Source organism: Oncorhynchus mykiss, chromosome 23 (assembly GCF_013265735.2).
Source record: "Oncorhynchus mykiss isolate Arlee chromosome 23, USDA_OmykA_1.1, whole genome shotgun sequence".
Classification (NCBI taxonomy): Eukaryota; Metazoa; Chordata; class Actinopteri; order Salmoniformes; family Salmonidae; genus Oncorhynchus; species Oncorhynchus mykiss.
Window position 1 is genome coordinate 49462210 of NC_048587.1, and position 23395 is coordinate 49485604.

The 23395-nt window shown below is 44.2% G+C and overlaps 1 protein-coding gene across 4 annotated transcripts in view; it reads right to left on the bottom strand.

Moving 5' to 3' along the window:
- The window catches only part of LOC110503140 (cytohesin-3), a 50340-nt gene extending 35188 nt beyond the window's left edge, over window positions 1–15152 (bottom strand). The window contains exons 1-3 of one of the 4 annotated variants that reach the window (XM_036960699.1): window positions 14800–15152; window positions 1922–2004; window positions 1650–1714 (exon numbers count right to left, since the gene is read on the bottom strand). In XM_036960699.1, the coding sequence (XP_036816594.1) occupies window positions 1650–1714; window positions 1922–2004; window positions 14800–14818 (167 nt within the window). In that variant the 5' untranslated portion in view covers window positions 14819–15152. Of the gene's footprint in view, window positions 1–1649; window positions 1715–1921; window positions 2005–9079; window positions 9186–13156; window positions 13662–14195; window positions 14309–14799 lie in introns of those variants that run through there. The other 3 variants (XM_036960701.1, XM_036960700.1, XM_036960703.1) reach the window with 3 other exon arrangements.
- Between the last annotated feature and the right edge of the window lie 8243 nt (window positions 15153–23395).

The window sequence follows — 23395 nt, forward strand, 5'->3', positions numbered from 1 at the left end:
CATTTCACATGCTGTTGTGCAAATGGAATAGACAACAGGTGGAAATTATAGGCAATTAGCAAGACTCCCCAATAAAGGAGTGGTTCTGCAGGTGGTGACCACAGACCACTTCTTAGTTCCTATGCTTCCTGGCTGATGTTTTGGCCACTTTTGAATGCTGGCGGTGCTTTCACTCTAGTGGTAGCATGAGACGGAGTCTACAACCCACACAAGTGGCTCAGGTAGTGCAGCTCATCCAGGATGGCACATCAATGCGAGCTGTGCAAAGGTTTGCTGTGTCTGTCAGCCTAGTGTCCAGAGCATGGAGGCGCTACCAGGAGACAGGCCAGTACATCAGGAGACGCGGAGGAGGCCGTAGGAGGGCAACAACCCAGCAGCAGGACCGCTACCTCCGCCTTTGTGCAAGGAGGAGCAGGAGGAGCACTGCCAGAGCCCTGCAAAATGACCTCCAGCAGGCCACAAATGTGCATGTGTCTGCTCAAACGGTCAGAAAGAGACTCGATGAGGGTGGTATGAGGGCCCAACGTCCACAGGTGGGGGTTGTGCTTACAGCCCAACACCGTGCAGGACGTTTGGCATTTGTCAGAGAACACCAAGATTGGCAAATTCGCCACTGGCGCCCTGTGCTCTTCACAGATGAAAGCAGGTTCGCACTGAGCACGTGACAGACGTCACAGAGTCTGGAGACGCCGTGGAGAACGTTCTGCTGGATGCAACATCTTCCAGCATTACCGGTTTGGCGGTGGGTCAGTCATGGTGTGGGGTGGCATTTCTTTGGGGGGCCTCCATGTGCTCGCCAGAGGTAGCCCGACTGCCATTAGGTACCGAGATGAGATCCTCAAACCCCTTGTGAGACCATATGCTGGTGCGGTTGGCCCTGGGTTCCTCCTAATGCAAGACAATGCTAGACCTCATGTGGCTGGAGTGTGTCAGCAGTTCCTGCAAGAGGAAGGCATTGATGCTATGGACTGGCCCGCTTGTTCCCCAGACCTGAATCCAATTGAGCACATCTGGGACATCATGTCTCGCTCCATCCACCAACCAATCCACGTTGCACCACAGACTGTCCAGGAGTTGGCGGATGCTTTAGTCCAAGTCTGGGAGGAGATCCCTCAGGAGACCATCCGCCACCTCATCAGGAGCATGCCCAGGCATTGTAGGGAGGTCATACAGGCACGTGGAGGCCACACACACACTACTGAGCCTCATTTTGACTTGTTTTAAGGACATTACATCAAAGTTGGATCAGCCTGTAGTGTGGTTTTCCACTTTAATTTTTGAGTATGACTCCAAATCCAGACCTCCATGGGTTGATAAATTTGATTTCCATTGATAATTTTTGTGTGATTTTGTTGTCAGCACATTCAACTATGTAAAGAAAAAAGTATTTAATAATAATATTTAATTCATTCAGATCTAGGATGTGTTATTTTAGTGTTCCCTTTATTTTTTTGAGCAGTGTAGTTCAGTCACATTTTGGGTAAGGACATTAGATATGGTACACCTGCTAAGACTGATTGAAATCACTGCATCAGCACAGATCACCTGATTGAAAGCACTGCACACCACATACTTGTTCAGTCTTGCAGTTAGAACAGTGAAAAGCAAATGCGAGCACCAGTGAATGAGACCATGGGCTGTTCACCCACCTCTCTCCTACACACGTTAGTTGCTCGATCTCAGTCATGACTTCAGCTATCTCAAACTTCAAGCGCTGAGAGGGGAAGAAAAGGAAATATAATTGGTATCTTGGAATAAGCTCATTCAGAGAAAATTATTCAACCTAATGAACAGAGACAGACAGGGATTAGACATTCTGAGAAAATGATACAAGCTACAAGAGCATATCAGAAAAACAACACTCTTCCTTAAAGCTTTGCCAGCTACTAAGCCGAGCAACAGCAACTTCAAGGCTACCCACCTCAATATCATCCAGCAGCTCTCTCTTCCTCCGCCGGATGTTTGACAGCTCATCCCTCTCTTCCAGTGAGAGATCCTCAGGTACTGAAGAGAGATCACAGAGAGAGAAACCTTCTTAGTCTTACTGCTGATACATCTTCTTACACTGCATGACACCACACACTAACTAAGCCTGCTGCAGTACCGATGACCGTCACACTATCCAACTAAGCCTGCTGCAGTACCGATGACCGTCACACTATCCAACTAAGCCTGCTGCAGTACCGATGACCGTCACACTATCCAACTAAGCCTGCTGCAGTACCGATGACCGTCACACTATCCAACTAAGCCTGCTGCAGTACCGATGACCGTCACACTATCCAACTAAGCCTGCTGCAGTACCGATGACCGTCACACTATCCAACTAAGCCTGCTGCAGTACCGATGACCGTCACACTATCCAACTAAGCCTGCTGCAGTACCGATGACCGTCACACTATCCAACTAAGCCTGCTGCAGTACCGATGACCGTCACACTATCCAACTAAGCCTGCTGCAGTACCGATGACCGTCACACTATCCAACTAAGCCTGCTGCAGTACCGATGACCGTCACACTATCCAACTAAGCCTGCTGCAGTACCGATGACCGTCACACTATCTAACTAAGCCTGCTACAGTACCGATGACCGTCACACTATCCAACTAAGCCTGCTACAGTACCGATGACCGTCACACTATCCAACTAAGCCTGCTGCAGTACCGATGACCGTCACACTATCCAACTAAGCCTGCTGCAGTACCGATGACCGTCACACTATCCAACTAAGCCTGCTGCAGTAACATAACCGTCACACTATCTAACTAAGCCTGCTGCAGTAACATAACCGTCACACTATCCAACTAAGCCTGCTGCAGTACCGATGACCGTCACACTATCCAACTAAGCCTGCTGCAGTACCGATGACCGTCACACTATCCAACTAAGCCTGCTGCAGTACCGATGACCGTCACACTATCTAACTAAGCCTGCTGCAGTAACATAACCGTCACACTATCTAACTAAGCCTGCTGCAGTAACATAACCGTCACACTATCCAACTAAGCCTGCTGCAGTACCGATGACCGTCACACTATCCAACTAAGCCTGCTGCAGTACCGATGACCGTCACACTATCCAACTAAGCCTGCTGCAGTACCGATGACCGTCACACTATCCAACTAAGCCTGCTGCAGTACCGATGACCGTCACACTATCCAACTAAGCCTGCTGCAGTAACATAACCGTCACACTATCTAACTAAGCCTGCTGCAGTAACATAACCGTCACACTATCCAACTAAGCCTGCTGCAGTACCGATGACCGTCACACTATCCAACTAAGCCTGCTGCAGTACCGATGACCGTCACACTATCCAACTAAGCCTGCTGCAGTAACATAACCGTCACACTATCTAACTAAGCCTGCTGCAGTACCGATGACCGTCACACTATCCAACTAAGCCTGCTGCAGTAACATAACCGTCACACTATCCAACTAAGCCTGCTGCAGTAACATAACCGTCACACTAACTAAGCCTGCTACAGTAACATAACCGCTATACTAACTAATTAACTAAGCCTGCTACAGTAACAGCCGTTATACTAACTAAGCCTGCTACAGTAACATAACCGTTATACTAACTAATTAACTAAGCCTGCTACAGTAACATAACCGCTATACTAACTAAGCCTGCTACACTACGATGACCGTTACACTAACTAATTAAGCCTGCTATAGTAACATATCCGCTATACTAACTAATTAAGCCTGCTACAGTAACATAACCGTTATACTAACTAATTAAGCCTTCTACAGTAACATAACCGTTATACTAACTAATTAAGCCTGCTATAGTAACATAACCGCTATACTAACTAATTAAGCCTGCTATAGTAACATCACCGCTATACTAATTAACTAAGCCTGCTACAGTAACATAACCGTTATACTAACTAATTAACTAAGCCTGCTACAGTAACATAACCGATATACTAACTAAGCCTGCTACAGTACGATGACCGTTACACTAACTAATTAAGCCTGCTATAGTAACATAACCGCTATACTAACTAAGCCTGCTACACTACGATGACCGTTACACTAACTAATTAAGCCTGCTATAGTAACATAACCGCTATACTAACTAAGCCTGCTACAGTACGATGACCGTTACACTAACTAATTAAGCCTGCTACAGTAACATAACCGTTACACTAACTAATTAAGCCTGCTACAGTAACATGAGCGTTACACTAACTAATTAAGCCTGCTACAGTAACATAACCGTTACACTAACTAATTAAGCCTGCTACAGTAACATAACCGTTACACTAACTAATTAAGCCTGCTACAGTAACATGACCATTTCACAAACTATCAACCGTTACAGTACGATGACTGTTACACTAACTAACTCTGCTACAGTAACATAACCGCTATACTAACTAATTAAGCCTGCTACAGTACGATGACTGTTACACTAACTAACTCTGCTACAGTACTATAACCGTTTCACTCAGTTTATCAGTCACACGGATCAAAGCAGATACAAGTTTACAGTTTTATTAGTCGTATATACAGGATACACATGGTATTCACCATCCAACGAAATGCTTACTGGCAGTTTCCTTATGGACAATGCAACAATATGAAATAATAAAATCTAATACGTCTTAATTAGTGGGAAAAAAGGCTAACGGTCTTAAGTATTCCACATTAAAGTGTTTTCCAACCCTTTATAAATGCGCGGGGTATATTCTATTAATAAAACCAATCCAGATTAATTTCTTGCATTGAAAGTTAATTTTTTTCATTAACGCAACTTTCGCCCTGAACTCTACCCGCCCAGGGGCTTAGAGCTGGAGTGAAGCATATCTCACTGTGTGTGTAACCACCAGAGAGGGGTCTCTGTGATCCGACTTCATTAACCCAGCTGAGAGGCAGATATTTAGTGTGCGTGTAGCCTCTTCATAAAGCAGGAACATGACAAGCCTGATATCACAGCTAAGCCTCTGCATATACGAGCGGTGGAAACATACAGTCTTTACTTCAGAGCTTCCCTTTATACAGAATTTAAGCAATGTCTTGCCATTTAAAAGTGAACCAGGAAGCCTAGCTCAAGAGAGGCCTCGAACTCATTTGGCACGAGGTTGTACATGGCTAAGGGGTCCAAACAGTGATTGCAGCCACGATGTTAATAACAATAACACAAAAGCCTGTGAAACGTCAAAATGACTGTTCCTAACTAGCATACAGTGCCTTGCGAAAGTATTCGGCCCCCTTGAACTTTGCAACCTTTTGCCACATTTCAGGCTTCAAACAAAGATATAAAACTGTATTTTTTTGTGAAGAATCAACAACAAGTGGGACACAATCATGAAGTGGAACGACATTTATTGGATATTTCAAACTTTTTTAACAAATCAAAAACTGAAAAATTGGGCGTGCAAAATTATTCAGCCCCCCTTAAGTTAATACTTTGTAGCGCCACCTTTTGCTGCGATTACAGCTGTAAGTCGCTTGGGGTATGTCTCTATCAGTTTTGCACATCGAGAGACTGACATTTTTTCCCATTCCTCCTTGCAAAACAGCTCGAGCTCAGTGAGGTTGGATGGAGAGCATTTGTGAACAGCAGTTTTCAGTTCTTTCCACAGATTCTCGATTGGATTCAGGTCTGGACTTTGACTTGGCCATTCTAACACCTGGATATGTTTATTTTTGAACCATTCCATTGTAGATTTTGCTTTATGTTTTGGATCATTGTCTTGTTGGAAGACAAATCTCCGTCCCAGTCTCAGGTCTTTTGCAGACTCCATCAGGTTCTTCCAGAATGGTCCTGTATTTGGCTCCATCCATCTTCCCATCAATTTTAACCATCTTCCATGTCCCTGTTGAAGAAAAGCAGGCCCAAACCATGATGCTGCCACCACCATGTTTGACAGTGGGGATGGGTGTGTTCAGGGTGATGAGCTGTGTTGCTTTTTCGCCAAACATAACGTCTTGCATTGTTGCCAAAAAGTTAAATTTTGGTTTCATCTGACCAGAGCACCTTCTTCCACATGTTTGGTGTGTCTCCCAGGTGGCTTGTGGCAAACTTTAAACGACACTTTTTATGGATATCTTTAAGAAATGGCTTTCTTCTTGCCACTCTTCCATAAAGGCCAGATTTGTGCAATATACGACTGATTGTTGTCCTATGGACAGACTCTCCCACCTCAGCTGTAGATCTCTGCAGTTCATCCAGAGTGATCATGGGCCTCTTGGCTGCATCTCTGATCAGTCTTCTCCTTGTATGAGCTGAAAGTTTAGAGGGACGGCCAGGTCTTGGTAGATTTGCAGTGGTCTGATACTCCTTCCATTTCAATATTATTGCTTGCACAGTGCTCCTTGGGATGTTTAAAGCTTGGGAAATCTTTTTGTATCCAAATCCAGCTTTAAACTTCTTCACAACAGTATCTCGGACCTGCCTGGTGTGTTCCTTGTTCTTCATGATGCTCTCTGCGCTTTTAACGGACCTCTGAGACTATCACAGTGCAGGTGCATTTATACGGAGACTTGATTACACACAGGTGGATTGTATTTATCATCATTAGTCATTTAGGTCAACATTGGATCATTCAGAGATCCTCACTGAACTTCTGGAGAGAGTTTGCTGCACTGAAAGTAAAGGGGCTGAATAATATCCAATAAATGTCGTTCCACTTCATGATTGTGTCCCACTTGTTGTTGATTCTTCACAAAAAAATACAGTTTTATATCTTTATGTTTGAAGCCTGAAATGTGGCAAAAGGTCGCAAAGTTCAAGGGGTCCGAATACTTTCGCAATGCACTGTAAATAACTCTATTAGTAGTGCAAGTTCTACATGGCCTTATCTCATAGGTCCTAGAAGTCTGAGGGAATACTAAGTTAGAACATCCTTTTATGAATGCCTCTTCTCTCTCTGACCACATCTGATTTAACCAATATGTTTGATAGATTTCTTGATCATTTATAGGTGATAAGGGTGGATTCTGGAAGTCAGAGGAGTCTGAGGATAGTATACATGTCAGTGTTAACTGACAATAGACCTGATGTCATTACGGCCATCATTGAAAGTAAGTATATAGTTTACAGATAAGTTTTTGTTGAAATTTAAGTAACTGGCCTCTGTCTTGAGGCTTTTTCGGAGGAGAGGGTGATGACTATCAGCTGTCAGTATACATTTTATATCTGTAGGTTTTCCGTAAACTGTAGTACTATAGAAAAGTAGAACCCAGTCACCCCACTGGCCCCAACAGGGAAATGGGATGAGATACAGGCCAGGCAGGCTGTCACAGAGCAGGGCGATGGGATGAGATTACAGGCCAGGCAGGCTGTCACAGAGCAGGGATATGGGATGAGATACAGGCCAGGCAGGCTGTCACAGAGCAGGGTGATGGGATGAGATTACAGGCCAGGCAGGCTGTCACAGAGCAGGGATATGGGATGAGATACAGGCCAGGCAGGCTATCACAGAGCAGGGATATGGGATGAGATACAGGCCAGGCAGGCTGTCACAGAGCAGAGATATTGGATGAGATACAGGCCAGGCAGGCTGTCACAGAGCAGGGATATGGGATGAGAGACAGGCCAGGCAGGCTGTCACAGAGCAGGACGATGGGATGAGAGACAGGCCAGGCAGGCTGTCACAGAGCAGGGATATGGGATGAGATACAGGCCAGGCAGGCGGTCACAGAGCAGGGATATGGGATGAGATACAGGCCAGGCAGGCGGTCACAGAGCAGGGATATGGGATGAGATAGACAGGCAGGCTGTCAGTGTGGCCCCTGGCACAAACCCCTAATCTGAAGCCTGCTGTCACCAATCCCTTTAACTTTATACCCCTTGGGCTCCCCTCACTGGCCTCACATGCGCACACGCATGCAGGGACAAACACACATCATGCACACACGCAGATGCAGGCATGCATACAGACACATGCACACTGGTGCTGCCAGCTGGCTTTAACCCCCACAGCTCTTAATCCCAATCTGACCATGGGGCTGAAGACCACAGTGGAAGTGTGATATATACACACAGAGGGGTTGATGGCAGTGATAACATGGACACAGTAACAAACATCTGTAGTCTTGTTTAGCGGTCCGGTGATGTGACCTGGCAGTATGTCAAGGCACCAGAATGTGGGGCATGATTAGTACAGAACAAGCCAAGGGGTTATGATGAGTGTCTGTATGTTAGTCAGTGCAGCTAATTTAAAGGGGTTTCTTTTCATGATCGTAAGATCTGGCATCTGTATGAACTTTTCAATAGTTGGGAATGTTGCGCCTCACTGCTTTGTGGATCCAGATAAAGTGAATTGTGACTGTGTGATCCCTATACCATTATTTTCCAGTAATAGCTCACATCATTGCGTGAGAGGACAACAAAGATTTTGGGGGGTAATATCTTGGGGTTTAGCTCAGAAGAGATCTAGGATCTAGTACTGAGGGGTTAAACTAAACTGTCATCCACTGATTACATTGTTTTAATCTGCTGTTTTCGGGAGCGGACCCCTACTAGGGGGTGATGCATCCGTCTGGGTGGTCCCTCTGTCCTGGTCTGTCCGGACATCATGTCCCCTTATATCCAACATCTGCTCAGGGTCAACTCTATGATGCAAGTATTGGATTTGATGTGCTGGGGGTCTTATCTCCACGACCATAAGCCTGCTGCCAGAGCATTCATAATGGTGCCGTTTCTGGCACCCACTTCTAATCAGAGGGCTGGATGGGGGTTGAGTGACTGAGAAGACCAAATACAAACCCCTGGCTGGCGATTGTTGCCTGGAGGTCCAGGATGTTGTTGCTTGTCTCGTCTTACCAGGCAGAGTAACATGGTCTTTGGCTGACCTGCTGCAGGCTTAAAAGACTAGACACACAGGCCACTTCAAAATAACAGTCACCGAACACCTACAACGACGTCTGTGTTATATGTTGTGTAGTTAGGGTGGATGTTTGTAAAAATCTATACATAACCTGTACATAGTGTAGTTAGTAGCTAAAAGCACACCTTTTAGAACCCTGAAAATACAAGCACAGCACACCTCCTCCTTTTAGAAGGCCTGTGAATTCCATTCTTGTCTTCTCAGGGTTGAGGGCTCCAGAGAGCAGCACTTACCTAGCCTGGCCAAGAAACACAAACCCTGTAGCCTCCAGCATCTATGTAGCCGCTCGCCATCTCCTTAATACTGGATCTGCTTCCATTTAGTTCCCCTACCAGTAGTGAAATAAGATGCATATTACTCAAGGAAAGTGTGGTCTCCCTCTCTTTTGATATTTCTCCTTCCCTCTTTTCCTTCTACAGCATCCCGGAGTCGCCTCTTCACTGTAGACGTTGAGACTGGTGTTTGCTGGTACTATTTAATGAAGCTGCCAGTTGAGGACTTGTGAGGTGTATGTTTTTCAAACTAGACACTAATGTACTTGTCCTCTTGCTCAGTTGTGCACCGGGGCCCCCCACTCCTCTTTCTATTCTGGTTAGAGCCAGTTTGCGCTGTTCTGTGAAGGGAGTAGTACACAGCGTTGTATGAGATCTTCAGTTTCTTGGCAATTCCTAGCATGGAATAGCCTTCATTTCTCAGAACAAGAATAGACTGACGAGTTTCAGAAGAAAGTTATTCGTTTCTGGCCATTTTGAGCCTGTAATCGAACCCACAAATGCTGATGCTCCAGATACTCAACTAGCTGAATTAAGGCCAGTTGTATTGCTTCTTTAAGCAGGACAACAGTTTTCAGCTGTGCTAACACAATTGCAAAAGGGTTTTCTAATGATCAATTAGCCTTTTAACATTATAAACTTGGATTAGCTAACACAACGTGTCATTGGAACGCAGGAGTGATGGTTGTATATACTGTACTCGATACCATCTATTGCATCTTGCCTATGCCGTTCTGTACCATCACTCATTCACATATCTTTATGTACATATTCTTTATCCCTTTACACTTGTGTGTATAAGGTAGTAGTTTTGGAATTGTTAGTTAGATTACTCGTTGGTTATTACTGCATTGTCGGAATTAGAAGCACAAGCATTTCGCTACCCTCGCATTAACATCTGCTAACCATGTGTATGTGACAAATAAAAATTTGATTTGATTTGCTGATAATGGGCCTCTGTACACCTACAGTACGTAGATATTTCTTTTTTTTTTTAAGAAAAAAAATTATAGTCATTAAAATCAGCCATTTCCAGCTACTATAGTCATTTACAAATGTCTACATTGTATTTCTGATCAATTTGATGTTATTTTAAATGGACAACAACTTTTCTTTCAAAAAGCAGAACATTTCAAAGTGACCCCAAACTTTTGGACGGTAGTGTATTTTCTACTCTACTCCATCCCGGTCTCGTTCTCCTCATTTTATAACTCAAACAGTCGGGGCAATATACTGCACCCAAACAAAAATTCTGTGGTACATGCCAACCCTTCCAGACAGTTGTACGCGCTAGTCTACCCTCTCTTCCATTTCAATGAAACAGTATTTCCCATAATCAATTCCATACATGGTGTTTCTCTTCAGATGAGGCAGCAGTACTGGGACACTTTATGAGACCCTCTCAATCCCTCCTTAAGCCAAGTCTGCAGTGCCATTGATTACTCACCCCTTAAGGGGAGTGTGTGTCTACTGTCTAGCCAAATCCTTCAATGTGGTCCCACAATACAATAAAACTCCATATTAAATGGTCCAAATTAGCATAATACTGTTTCTACATCTCCTGTTAAGCTGTTGAATAAGGCAACATGGTGGGAGGACCTGAAAAGGCTATTTTAAGGAGGAAAAAAAACAGTTATTCTCATTTTGGTAATCTCAAAATAATCAAATCAACACCTTCTTTGTGGCTTTAAATATAAAATGTATCAGTTGGCCCGCAAAGAAATGTTTGTCTTCTTAAAGATACAGTGTGGAAGGAAGACCGTAAGACACAGGATGGTAAAGAAAACAGGACTTACTCTAACGAACCACAAGGGCAGAGAGTGAGAGAGAAACAACTGAGTAGATGGGCTAGTTAGCTGACTGGCTGTATCCGTTGTAGCCATTTAGCCTATGGCTGTAGCAACCAGATACTTTGTGCCAGCCAGAAGGTCCTCCAGGCAGGGTTAAAGCTACAGACCAGCCGCCCACAGCATGGCAATAATGACTTCCATTAGGAAGTCCTCCCACACCACTCACCCTACCGCCACAACAAAGACTGATGGCCAAGTCTGTTCTGTAGACTCAGGGCAGGAAACCACTAATGTCGGGATTCATATGAAACTTCATCACCTCAAAGACTCAAGCAGTTTGTATTGATGTTCTTCTCAAAGAACATGTATGTTTCCTTGCCCAGAGGGTGAGATTGATAAATGGCCATGAATTCAACATAAAGGGGTAAAGTAATAATTTACTAAACTAATCGCACCCGGCAGTTCTGTAACGTTGCCAATTTCTGATAAGAAAAGCCTTTTGACAGTTTCAACTGCCCCTCAACACCTCAAACTATCCCCCAAAGAATAAACACATACATTTTCAGGCCATAGAGCATGGAAGAAAAGCAGTTTCCCATTTAGTGTTTCTCACAGTCAGTTAGGGAAAAGCGTGTTGAGAGAGAGGGTCACTAAAGTTATCAGGATCCTGACAGAAAATACTGTCAAGACACACAGCACTTAGTAAAAACGCCATTCAAACAGAGCACTTTCCTTCTATCCCCCTGATAAAGGCAAAGCTGAAAGTGTCCCTGCAGAGGAACTAGAGGCTCAAAAAATAAATAAAACAGCATCAAGCGAGTGCTGGCCAATTTGTAGCTCTAGATTGTAGTGGGTTCTCGTCTTTCCACTTCTGCTTTAACTCTACTAGCCTAACTACACGTCTATAAATAGACTTGGTGCCATAAAACACTTGGGATTTAGGGTCTGTGTCACATGAGAGCAGACATCTGTCTTATGGCATGTAAACAGAACAGAGGATTGCACCAAGTGTAAAGAAGTAGGAGTAAACACGCAGTAATTAATTCCATATTCTACTCTGCTCACTGCCATAGTTTCTCTGTGTGTGTGTGTTCTATGCATGAGGCAGTATGCATGCCCATTATCAGCCCATATAATGGCCTAATCCTACACAATGGCACCCCTCCCCCCTCCTAGTTAGCAGCCAGGCAGTCAACTGATGGAAAACGAATTATGCCCCAACTTTGACCATATGCTGCACAGTGCAGCTACATGACATTACACTCTGCACTGCACTAATTTCAGTTGAAGGGGTTTGGCTTGAATTTAAAAAGCATTTTAACCAGCGCTGTTGTACGTGATTAGCTGGGGTAAATTTAGCATGCCAGCATAAATGCATTGACTTTGTGTGTCTGTGTACAATGTGCGTGTGTTACATCTATACTGTTTTAATTCATGCAGTATAACATGTAATCGTTTCCATGCACTTATCTTCCAAGTGTGATCACAGGACCTCAAGCCTCTTTGTTCTGCTACCCCTGTCGCCATGCCGCTACACCCGTCGCCATGCCGCTACCCCCGTCGCCATGCCGCTACCCCCGTCATCCAGTGTCTTCCTATGTCCAAAGACTACTCTGTGCTTTACAGATATTCCCTTTATCTATGAAAACATTTGAATAAATGAATTTGACTACTGCCGCATAGGCAAAGTGTGAGCTTAGTTATTTAAGCATGATCGTGCATAAATTATAAATAAATATAAAGCTGTAAAACCTATAAACCCAGAGGGAACAATGGAAATGACTGGCGTTGGCAATGTCCTTATATGATGCTGTGACAAAGGCTTGTATTGTACATGTAGATACTGCTTCCCTGAAGACCAAGTTTTACGTTAACAAGCCATTGTTACACAGCCCTTTCAATCTTTCCTCTTCTGTCCATTGAATTTGAGTGTATACACACATACAGACCAATAGGAATCAAATCTATGGCGAGTAATACTAATGGTGAATGAGCCGTTGAACAGCACTCCAATTCACTGAAGGGCAGAAACATAACCTTGAAGAACAATTGTGAAATGTCCCTTTATATTCATCATCTCCAGCACCACCTCAACATATGTGAAAATGGCACGTTTCTATGTTCTGCAGTAAAAAAAAAGAGAGGAAGATAAGTGTTTCCAATGATCTCAACCAATTAGTAGGCAATGCCTACTCATAATTGGTTAACAATCACGATACACACCAATGATATCATTGGAAACACTCACCTTCCGCCATTTTCACATTCAGTAGGTTGATGTTGGGCCGGTCCAGGAGATGATTAATATGAAGTTGAAAAATAGTGAAACTTGACTTTAATTTAAATAGGCAAATAGGTTTCGACAAGGGTTATGTAGAGCGTGAAAAGGGTTAACGCTACAGCAACAGGAAGGACCAGTGAGACATGTAGAGGAGAGGGTCTGCTAAACTCTCCCAGTTTAACCCCAACAGATATCCTGCTTTTCTTCTCAAGACAAATGTTTACAATATACATGGCCTTCGCCCCCTGCCATGGGTTGTCTCTTCTTTCGCATCGTGCAAGCAGTATTGACTACTGTCATTTGAATCAATCCATTCGGAACAGGTGCCACTGAAGGTTCTAATGAATGAGCCTGTTTTGAAAGCCTTCCAGCCGAAAAAGTCGACTTTCCTGTTGAAAAATACGTTTATCTGATATTTTTTCACCCGTCCAGGGCATTGAGCAGACGTTTCAATAGAACTGCTTTGCAATGGAAAGATTAGCCTAGTTTAAAGCTCCGGCACGAACTTCAAAGCAAGTCAGCGCAACAGACATATTGACGACGAAGCACATTGCTGCATGCGTTTTTACGCATTCACCACACGGAGTTCAATTAATATGCTGAGTATAGCAAACTTAACACCTTCCTAATAGAGTTGCGCACCCCCCCCCCCCCCTTACAAGTGATAGCTTTCACCTGGTCAGTCTTATGAAAATAGCAGGTGTTCTTAATGTTCTGTATACTCAATGTATATGCCCTCCTATTTAATGGATACATATCATTTGTTGTCCCACTTGATGATTAAGAAATGTGTTCAGTAACCATCCTCCACTAGAGCTCTTTATACCCTAGCTCTCAAACTCCAGGCAGCATACTGCCTTCTCCCTTCAGTTTTCCGCCATTAGCTTCGCTCACGACTGCCTCCTGTGATCTACAATCCCGATGCTGCGTTAACGTTTACAAAAACGTCAATAATCGCTTTCAACCGCGAGAAGAATCATTACAATAAAAATATATATACACTTACTATAGCAGTTTTGCACAGATCCATACAACTGTGGGTGTCTCCATCCGATGAAACTACACTTCCCGAGTTAAGTTTACACACAGGTGTTCGCCTCTTGTCTTCAGCAAACAAGCACTGTAACGTGGAGATATGGCCTTGTGGGAACACTAACCGTACAAAGGTGTGTATCAATTTACCTTTTTTTTAATGATTTCTCGCTGATATGAAAGGTCCTTATGCTTCCAAAACCGTACTGCAAGCAATGCATGTTAAATGTTCAGAGTCTGGGATCATAATTAACTAAATGCCCCACTTCAGAAGCCGCATTCGCCCAATGACTTAATAAGTGTAATGGAATAGAACGGAGTCATGATCAAATGCTATTTTTACCCTACCTATATTTACACCCATTTATGACAACAGTTGACAAAATACCATTGCATTTCTTAATACCTTACTGTTAGAGGGAAACAAATACATTTCTGATTAAATGCATGCAGTGGTTACAACTATTCATTGACTCATGCTTTACGGCGCATAACCTACATCAGTCCATCCACACACCAAAGCAAATGACCATGGAACAGAGAAAGAGAGACGGTGAGTGAATCATCGTGAGTCTTACTTTGATTTTCTTCGTCCATCTCTTGGATGCAGTGATGAGAGTCCAGAAATCAGATCGGTGGGTCAAGGAAGATGTGTTTTAGTACTGGCTATAAACTGTAGATACTGTAATGACAGACCGACGGCTCACACAGAGAGCTGAGCTGTGCAGAAATGCAACAGCGGCATGTGTCAATAACAAAATCCCTACATGAGAAATATATGCTGCCACCAAATAAACATCTATGTATTATGTGTAATAAAAATGTCAAAGAATTGTATGTATTTAATCCAATGAGAATAGCTATCCTGCCACTACAGAACCCTCTCGATCCTGGTTACTCCAAAGCGATGCAAAGGATAGCGGATTCTTTACTCTGCGATGGCAACGTTTCCATACGTCATCCCTTCGCTCCGCCTTGGTAGTGACAGACAACCCCTCCCTTCATACAAATGTTTCATTAATTCCAAGTAGCCTGCACATATACAGTGAATTCGGAAATTATTCAGACCCCTTGACTTTTTCCACATTTTGTTACGTTACAGCCTTGTTCTAAAATTGATTACATCGTTTCCCCCTCAATCTACACAATAGCCCATAATGACAAAGCAAAAACAAGTTTTTAGAAATGTTTCCAAATTTGTAAAAAATAAAAAATAAAATAAAAAAATGAAATAAAATATCACATTTACATAAGTATTCAGACCCTGTACTCAGTACTTTGTTGAAGAACCTTCGGCAGCGATTACAGCCTTGAGTCTTCTTGGGTATGATGCTACAAGCTTGGCACACTTGTATTTGGGGAGTTTCTCCAATTCCTCTCTACAGATCTTCTCAAGCTCTGTCAGGTTGGATGGGGAGCATTGCTGCACAGCTATTTTCAGATGTTAGATTGGGTTCAAGTCCGGGCTCTCGCTGGGCCACTCAAGAACATTCAGAGACTTGTCCCAAAGGGTTGTGTGCTTAGGGTCATTGTCCTGTTGGAAGGTGAAGCTTCGCCCCAGTCTGAGGTCCTGAGCTTTCTGGAGCAGATTTTCATCAAGGATCTCTCTGTACTTTGCTCCGTTCATCTTTGCCTCGATCCTGCTTCGACCCCGCAGCATGATGCTGCCATCCATGCTGCTGAAAAACATCCCCACAGCATGATGCTGCCACCACCATGCTTCACCATGGGGATGGTGCCAGGTTTCCTCCAGACTGGATGCTTTGCAGTCAGGCTAAATAATTCAATATTGGTTTCATTAGACCAGAGAATCTTGTTTCTCATGGTCTGAGAGTCTTTAGGTGCCTTAGGGCAAACTCCAAGCGGGCTGTCATGCGCCTTTTTACTGCGGAGTGGCTTCTGTCTGACCACTCTACCATAAAGGCCTGATTGGTGGAGTGCTGCAGAGATGGTTGTCCTTCTGGAAGGTTCTCCCATCTCCACAGAGGAACTTTGGAGCTCTGTCAGAGTGACCATCGGGTTCTTGGTCACCTCCCTGACCAAGGCCCTTCTCCCCTGATTGCGCAGTTTGGATGGGCTGCCAGCTCTAGGAAGAGTCTTGGTGGTTCCAAACTTCTTCCATTTAAGAATGACGAGACCACTGTGTTCTTGGGGACCTTCAATGCTGCAGAAAGTTTTTGGTACTCTTCCCCAGATCTGTGCCTCGACACAATCCTGACTCGGAGTTCTACGGACAATTCCTTCAACCTCGTAGATTGTTTTTTCCTCTGACATGCACTGTCAACTGTGGGACCTTATATACAGTGCCTTGCGAAAGTATTCGGCCCCCTTGAACTTTGCGACCTTTTGCCACATTTCAGGCTTCAAACATAAAGATATAAAACTGTATTTTTTTGAATCAACAACAAGTGGGACACAATCATGAAGTGGAACGACATTTATTGGATATTTCAAACTTTTTTAACAAATCAAAAACTGAAAAATTGGGCGTGCAAAATTATTCAGCCCCCTTAAGTTAATACTTTGTAGCGCCACCTTTTGCTGCGATTACAGCTGTAAGTCGCTTGGGGTATGTCTCTATCAGTTTTGCACATCGAGAGACTGACATTTTTTCCCATTCCTCCTTGCAAAACAGCTCGAGCTCAGTGAGGTTGGATGGAGAGCATTTGTGAACAGCAGTTTTCAGTTCTTTCCACAGATTCTCGATTGGATTCAGGTCTGGACTTTGACTTGGCCATTCTAACACCTGGATATGTTTATTTCTGAACCATTCCATTGTAGATTTTGCTTTATGTTTTGGATCATTGTCTTGTTGGAAGACAAATCTCCATCCCAGTCTCAGGTCTTTTGCAGACTCCATCAGGTTTTCTTCCAGAATGGTCCTGTATTTGGCTCCATCCATCTTCCCATCAATTTTAACCATCTTCCCTGTCCCTGCTGAAGAAAAGCAGGCCCAAACCATGATGCTGCCACCACCATGTTTGACAGTGGGGATGGTGTGTTCAGCTGTGTTGCTTTTACGCCAAACATAACGTTTTGCATTGTTGCCAAAAAGTTCAATTTTGGTTTCATCTGACCAGAGCACCTTCTTCCACATGTTTGGTGTGTCTCCCAGGTGGTTGTGGCAAACTTTAAACAACACTTTTTATGGATATCTTTAAGAAATGGCTTTCTTCTTGCCACTCTTCCATAAAGGCCAGATTTGTGCAATATACAACTGATTGTTGTCCTATGGACAGAGTCTCCCACCTCAGCTGTAGATCTCTGCAGTTCATCCAGAGTGATCATGGGCCTCTTGGCTGCATCTCTGATCAGTCTTCTCCTTGTATGTGCTGAAAGTTTAGAGGGACGGCCAGGTCTTGGTAGATTTGCAGTGGTCTGATACTCCTTCCATTTCAATATTATCGCTTGCACAGTGCTCCTTGGGATGTTTAAATCTTGGGAAATCTTTTTGTATCCAAATCCGGCTTTAAACTTCTTCACAACAGTATCTCGGACCTGCCTGGTGTGTTCCTTGTTCTTCATGATGCTCTCTGCGCTTTTAACGGACCTCTGAGACTATCACAGTGCAGGTGCATTTATACGGAGACTTGATTACACACAGGTGGATTGTATTTATCATCATTAGTCATTTAGGTCAACATTGGATCATTCAGAGATCCTCACTGAACTTCTGGAGAGAGTTTGCTGCACTGAAAGTAAAGGGGCTGAATAATTTTGCACGCCCAATTTTTCAGTTTTTGATTTGTTAAAAAAGTTTGAAATATCCAATAAATGTCGTTCCACTTCATGATTGTGTCCCACTTGTTGTTGATTCTTCACAAAAAAATACAGTTTTATATCTTTATGTTTGAAGCCTGAAATGTGGCAAAAGGTCGCAAAGTTCAAGGGAGCCGAATACTTTCGCAAGGCACTGTAGATAGGTGTGTGCCTTTCCAAACCATGTCCAATCAATTGAATTTACCACAGGTGGAATCAAATTAAGTTGTAGAAACATCTCAAGGATGATCAATGGAAACAGGATGCACCTGTTCAATTTCGTGTCTCATAGCAAAGTCACATAATAAATAAGCTATTTCTGTTTTTTATTGTAATACATTTGCAAACATTTCTAAAAGCCTGTTTTCACTTTGTCATTATGGGTTATCGTGTGTAGATTGCTGAGGAACACGTTTTATGTAATCCCTTTTAGAATAAGGCTGTAACATAACAAAATGTGGAAAAAGTCAAGGGGTCTGAATACTTTCCGAGGGGACTGTATATATAAAAATGTAGCCTATACTATCCTGTATAAAACATATAGAATTTTACTCCATCTATTCCAAAACTTCAGAAAAAATTCACGGATGTAAGATAAAGAGTCTCTGTTTTGTGCAACAAGCTTAAACTGTCATTTAATGGTGATAATGACATTAATATGAATCTGTCTGGAGGAATATAATTTAAATTTGCCAATCGCATAATGAAATGGCATTCTGTATGACATTATTATTGAATTGCTCTTAGTGTTGGATATCAGGATCAAACTGTTCTTTCCCATTTCTATGGAGAATGTTAGGTTCCTCCATTTCTCTGGGGAATGTTAGGGGAATAGGTTCCTCCATTTCTCTGGAGAATGTTAGGGGAATAGATTCCTCAATTTCTCTGGGTAATAGGTTCCTCCATTTCTCTGGAGAATGTTAGGGGAATAGGTTCCTCCATTTCTCTGGAGAATGTGGAGAATGTTAGGGGAATAGGTCCCTCCATTTCTCTTGGGAATAGGTTCCTCCATTTCTCTTGGGAATAGGTTCCTCCATTTCTCTGGAGAATGTTAGGGGAATAGATTCCTCCATTTCTCTGGGTAATAGGTTCCTCCATTTCTCTGGAGAATGTTAGGGGAATAGGTTCCTCCATTTCTCTGGAGAATGTGGAGAATGTTAGGGGAATATGTCCCTCCATTTCTCTGGGGAATGTTAGGGGAATAGGTCCCTCCATTTCTCTGGGGAATAGGTTCCTCCATTTCTCTGGGGAATGTTAGGGGAATTATGTCCCTTCATTTCAGCTTGGCTGTCGAAACGTTGGTATTAAATTTTGTGTGCGGCTCTCTTTTATTTTCAGGGGAACAGGTTCCTCCATTTCTCTGGAGAATATTAGGGGAATAGGTTCCTCCATTTCTCTGGGGAATGTTAGGGGAATAGGTCCCTCCATTTCTCTGGGGAATAGGTGCCTCCATTTCTCTGGAGAATGTTAGGGGAATAGGTTCCTCCATTTCTCTGGGGAATGTTAGGGGAATAGGTTCCTCCATTTCTCTGGGGAATGTTAGGGGAATAGGTCCCTCCATTTCTCTGGGGAATAGGTGCCTCCATTTCTCTGGAGAATGTTAGGGGAATAGGTTCCTCCATTTTTCTTGAGAATGTTAGGGGAATAGGTCCCTCCATTTCTCTGGGGAATAGGTTCCTCCATTTCTCTGGGGAATGTTAGGGGAATTATGTCCCTTCATTTCAGCTTGGCTGTCGAAACGTTGGTATTAAATTTTGTGTGCGGCTCTCTTTTATTTTCAGGGGAACAGGTTCCTCCATTTCTCTGGAGAATATTAGGGGAATAGGTTCCTCCATTTCTCTGGGGAATGTTAGGGGAATAGGTCCCTCCATTTCTCTGGGGAATAGGTGCCTCCATTTCTCTGGAGAATGTTAGGGGAATAGGTTCCTCCATTTCTCTGGGGAATGTTAGGGGAATAGGTTCCTCCATTTCTCTGGGGAATGTTAGGGGAATAGGTCCCTCCATTTCTCTGGGGAATAGGTGCCTCCATTTCTCTGGAGAATGTTAGGGGAATAGGTTCCTCCATTTTTCTTGAGAATGTTAGGGGAATAGGTCCCTCCATTTCTCTGGGGAATAGGTTCCTCCATTTCTCTGGGGAATAGGTTCCTCCATTTCTCTGGGGAATGTTAGGGGAATAGGTCCCTCCATTTCTCTGGGGAATAGGTGCCTCCATTTCTCTGGAGAATGTTAGGGGAATAGGTTCCTCCATTTCTCTGGGGAATGTTAGGGGAATAGGTTCCTCCATTTCTCTGGGGAATGTTAGGGGAATAGGTCCCTCCATTTCTCTGGGGAATAGGTGCCTCCATTTCTCTGGAGAATGTTAGGGGAATAGGTTCCTCCATTTTTCTTGAGAATGTTAGGGGAATAGGTCCCTCCATTTCTCTGGGGAATAGGTTCCTCCATTTCTCTGGGGAATGTTAGGGGAATTATGTCCCTTCATTTCAGCTTGGCTGTCGAAACGTTGGTATTAAATTTTGTGTGCGGCTCTCTTTTATTTTCAGGGGAACAGGTTCCTCCATTTCTCTGGAGAATATTAGGGGAATAGGTTCCTCCATTTCTCTGGGGAATGTTAGTGGAATAGGTCCCTCCATTTCTCTGGGGAATAGGTGCCTCCATTTCTCTGGAGAATGTTAGGGGAATAGGTTCCTCCATTTCTCTGGGGAATGTTAGGGGAATAGGTTCCTCCATTTCTCTGGGGAATGTTAGGGGAATAGGTCCCTCCATTTCTCTGGGGAATAGGTGCCTCCATTTCTCTGGAGAATGTTAGGGGAATAGGTTCCTCCATTTTTCTTGAGAATGTTAGGGGAATAGGTCCCTCAATTTCTCTTGGGGATGTTATGGTAGTAGGTTCTTCCCAATGGTGACATCACAGATTAAACCAATAGTTAAGCATAGCAAATTATGACATACAGTATTCAGCATGTTACAGGAACTCCAGTCAGTTCCTTCCTGTCAATCCCAACCCAGTCATTACTCAACATAGTAGTGATTTAGTGACTTCAGTGCATCCGACCTACATGGGGGAGTGTAACTAACTCACAGGAGTACAGGCACAGTCCACCCACAGGTCCTCCCACAGGGCCACTCACAGGTGCACCTACAGTTGCAAAGGACTCATGTCATGGCACAATGGCAGTTGAGGGCAAGAGCCATTGTACAGCAGGGAAGGGGGAGTGGAGGATGCTCTGTTGTCATGTTAAAGGAAATAGTTTGCTAATGTTCCTCTCTGTGTCCATTCACTCAGTTTTACATGAGTGAACCCCTGACTCCCTATAGCGAGGTGTTGGGGTATAGACCTACTGCTTGAACCCCTGACTCCCAACAGTGTGGTATTGGGGTATAGCCCTACTGCTTGAACCCCTGACTCCCTATAGCGAGCGGTGTGTTGGGGTATAGCCCTACTGCTTGAACCCCTGACTCCCTATAGCGGTGTGTTGGGGTATAGCCCTACTGCTTGAACCCCTGACTCCCTATAGCGGTGTGTTGGGGTATAGGCCTACTGCTTGAACCCCTGACTCCCTATAGCGGTGTGTTGGGGTATAGCCCTACTGCTTGAACCCCTGACTCCCTATAGCGGTGTGTTGGGGTATAGCCCTACTGCTTGAACCCCTGACTCCCTATAGCGGTGTGTTGGGGTATAGCCCTACTGCTTGAACCCCTGACTCCCTATAGCGGTGTGTTGGGGTATAGGCCTACTGCTTGAACCCCTGACTCCCTATAGCGGTGTGTTGGGGTATAGCCCTACTGCTTGAACCCCTGACTCCCTATAGCGGTGTGTTGGGGTATAGCCCTACTGCTTGAACCCCTGACTCCCTATAGCGGTGTGTTGGGGTATAGCCCTACTGCTTGAACCCCTGACTCCCTATAGCGGTGTGTTGGGGTATAGGCCTACTGCTTGAACCCCTGACTCCCTATAGCGGTGTGTTGGGGTATAGCCCTACTGCTTGAACCCCTGACTCCCTATAGCGAGGTGTTGGGGTATAGACCTACTGCTTGAACCCCTGACTCCATATAGCGAGGTGTTGGGGTATAGCCCTACTGCTTGAACCCCTGACTCCATATAGCGAGGTGTTGGGGTATAGCCCTACTGCTTGAACCCCTGACTCCCTATAGTGGTGTGTTGGGGTATAGCCCTACTGCTTGAACCCCTGACTCCCTATAGTGGTATGTTGGGGTATAGCCCTACTGCTTGAACCCCTGACTCCCTATAGCGGTGTGTTGGGGTATAGACCTACTGCTTGAACCCCTGACTCCCTATAGCGAGGTGTTGGGGTATAGCCCTACTGCTTGAACCTCTGACTGACTCCCTGTTGGGGTGTAGACCTACTGCTTGAACCCCTGACTCCCAACAGTGGGGTGTTGGGGTGTAGCCCTACTGCTTGAACCTCTGACTGACTCCCTGTTGGGGTGTAGCCCTACTGCTTGAACCTCTGACTGACTCCCTGTTGGGGTGTAGCCCTACTGCTTGAACCTCTGACTGACTCCCTGTTGGGGTGTAGCCCTACTGCTTTGAACCTCTGACTGACTCCCCGTTGGGGTGTATCCCTACTACTTGAACCTCTGACTGACTCCCTGTTGGGGTGTAGCCCTACTGCTTGAACCTCTGACTCCCTGTTGGGGTGTAGCCCTACTACTTGAACCTCTGACTGACTCCCTGTTGGGGTGTAGCCCTACTACTTGAACCTCTGACTCCCTGTTGGGGTGTAGGCCGGCTGCTTCAGGGTTTGGAGGAAGAGTAGACAGGATGAGAGAAAGCATACAGAGTTAAATGGATTTCTCAAGTGGGACAGATCCACCCCTTAATTCCAATTTGGTCCCATACTGTTGGCTTACACTATTACTTGCATTTTCCCCTCTCTCCTTAGTTACTGAGAAGTAACTGTTGTTACATGAACCACACTGTGAGGATTGGAATACATTGGATTCTTCCGTTTCATGGATGGCCAAAGGATGGAGTCACAATTATGGGAAGCTGACCTCACTTCACCACACCCTTTTTACATAGTTTCCATGTTTTAAACAGACGCTTGTTAACAGTAGAACAGCCATGACCTAACTATTACAGGAAGTCAAAGGGTATTGATTGATCCTTTACCTTGGATGACCTTTCTTTTACAGTTCCCTTACACAGTTTTCTCTTTCTCATATCATGATATCAGGCTAAGCGTAGGTAAACAAATGTACATGACATGGATCATGATATCCACACAGTTGAATATAGGATCATTCAGATTATGATGTTCACATGCATTTATGCAATCACTGACACAGAAGCCAACCAAGAGATTTTTATCTGACCAGAATAATGATGCAGCTGCTGTGTGTAATGAACATGCGACAACCGTTTCCTGGAATAGAAGATAAATGGTTCTCTCA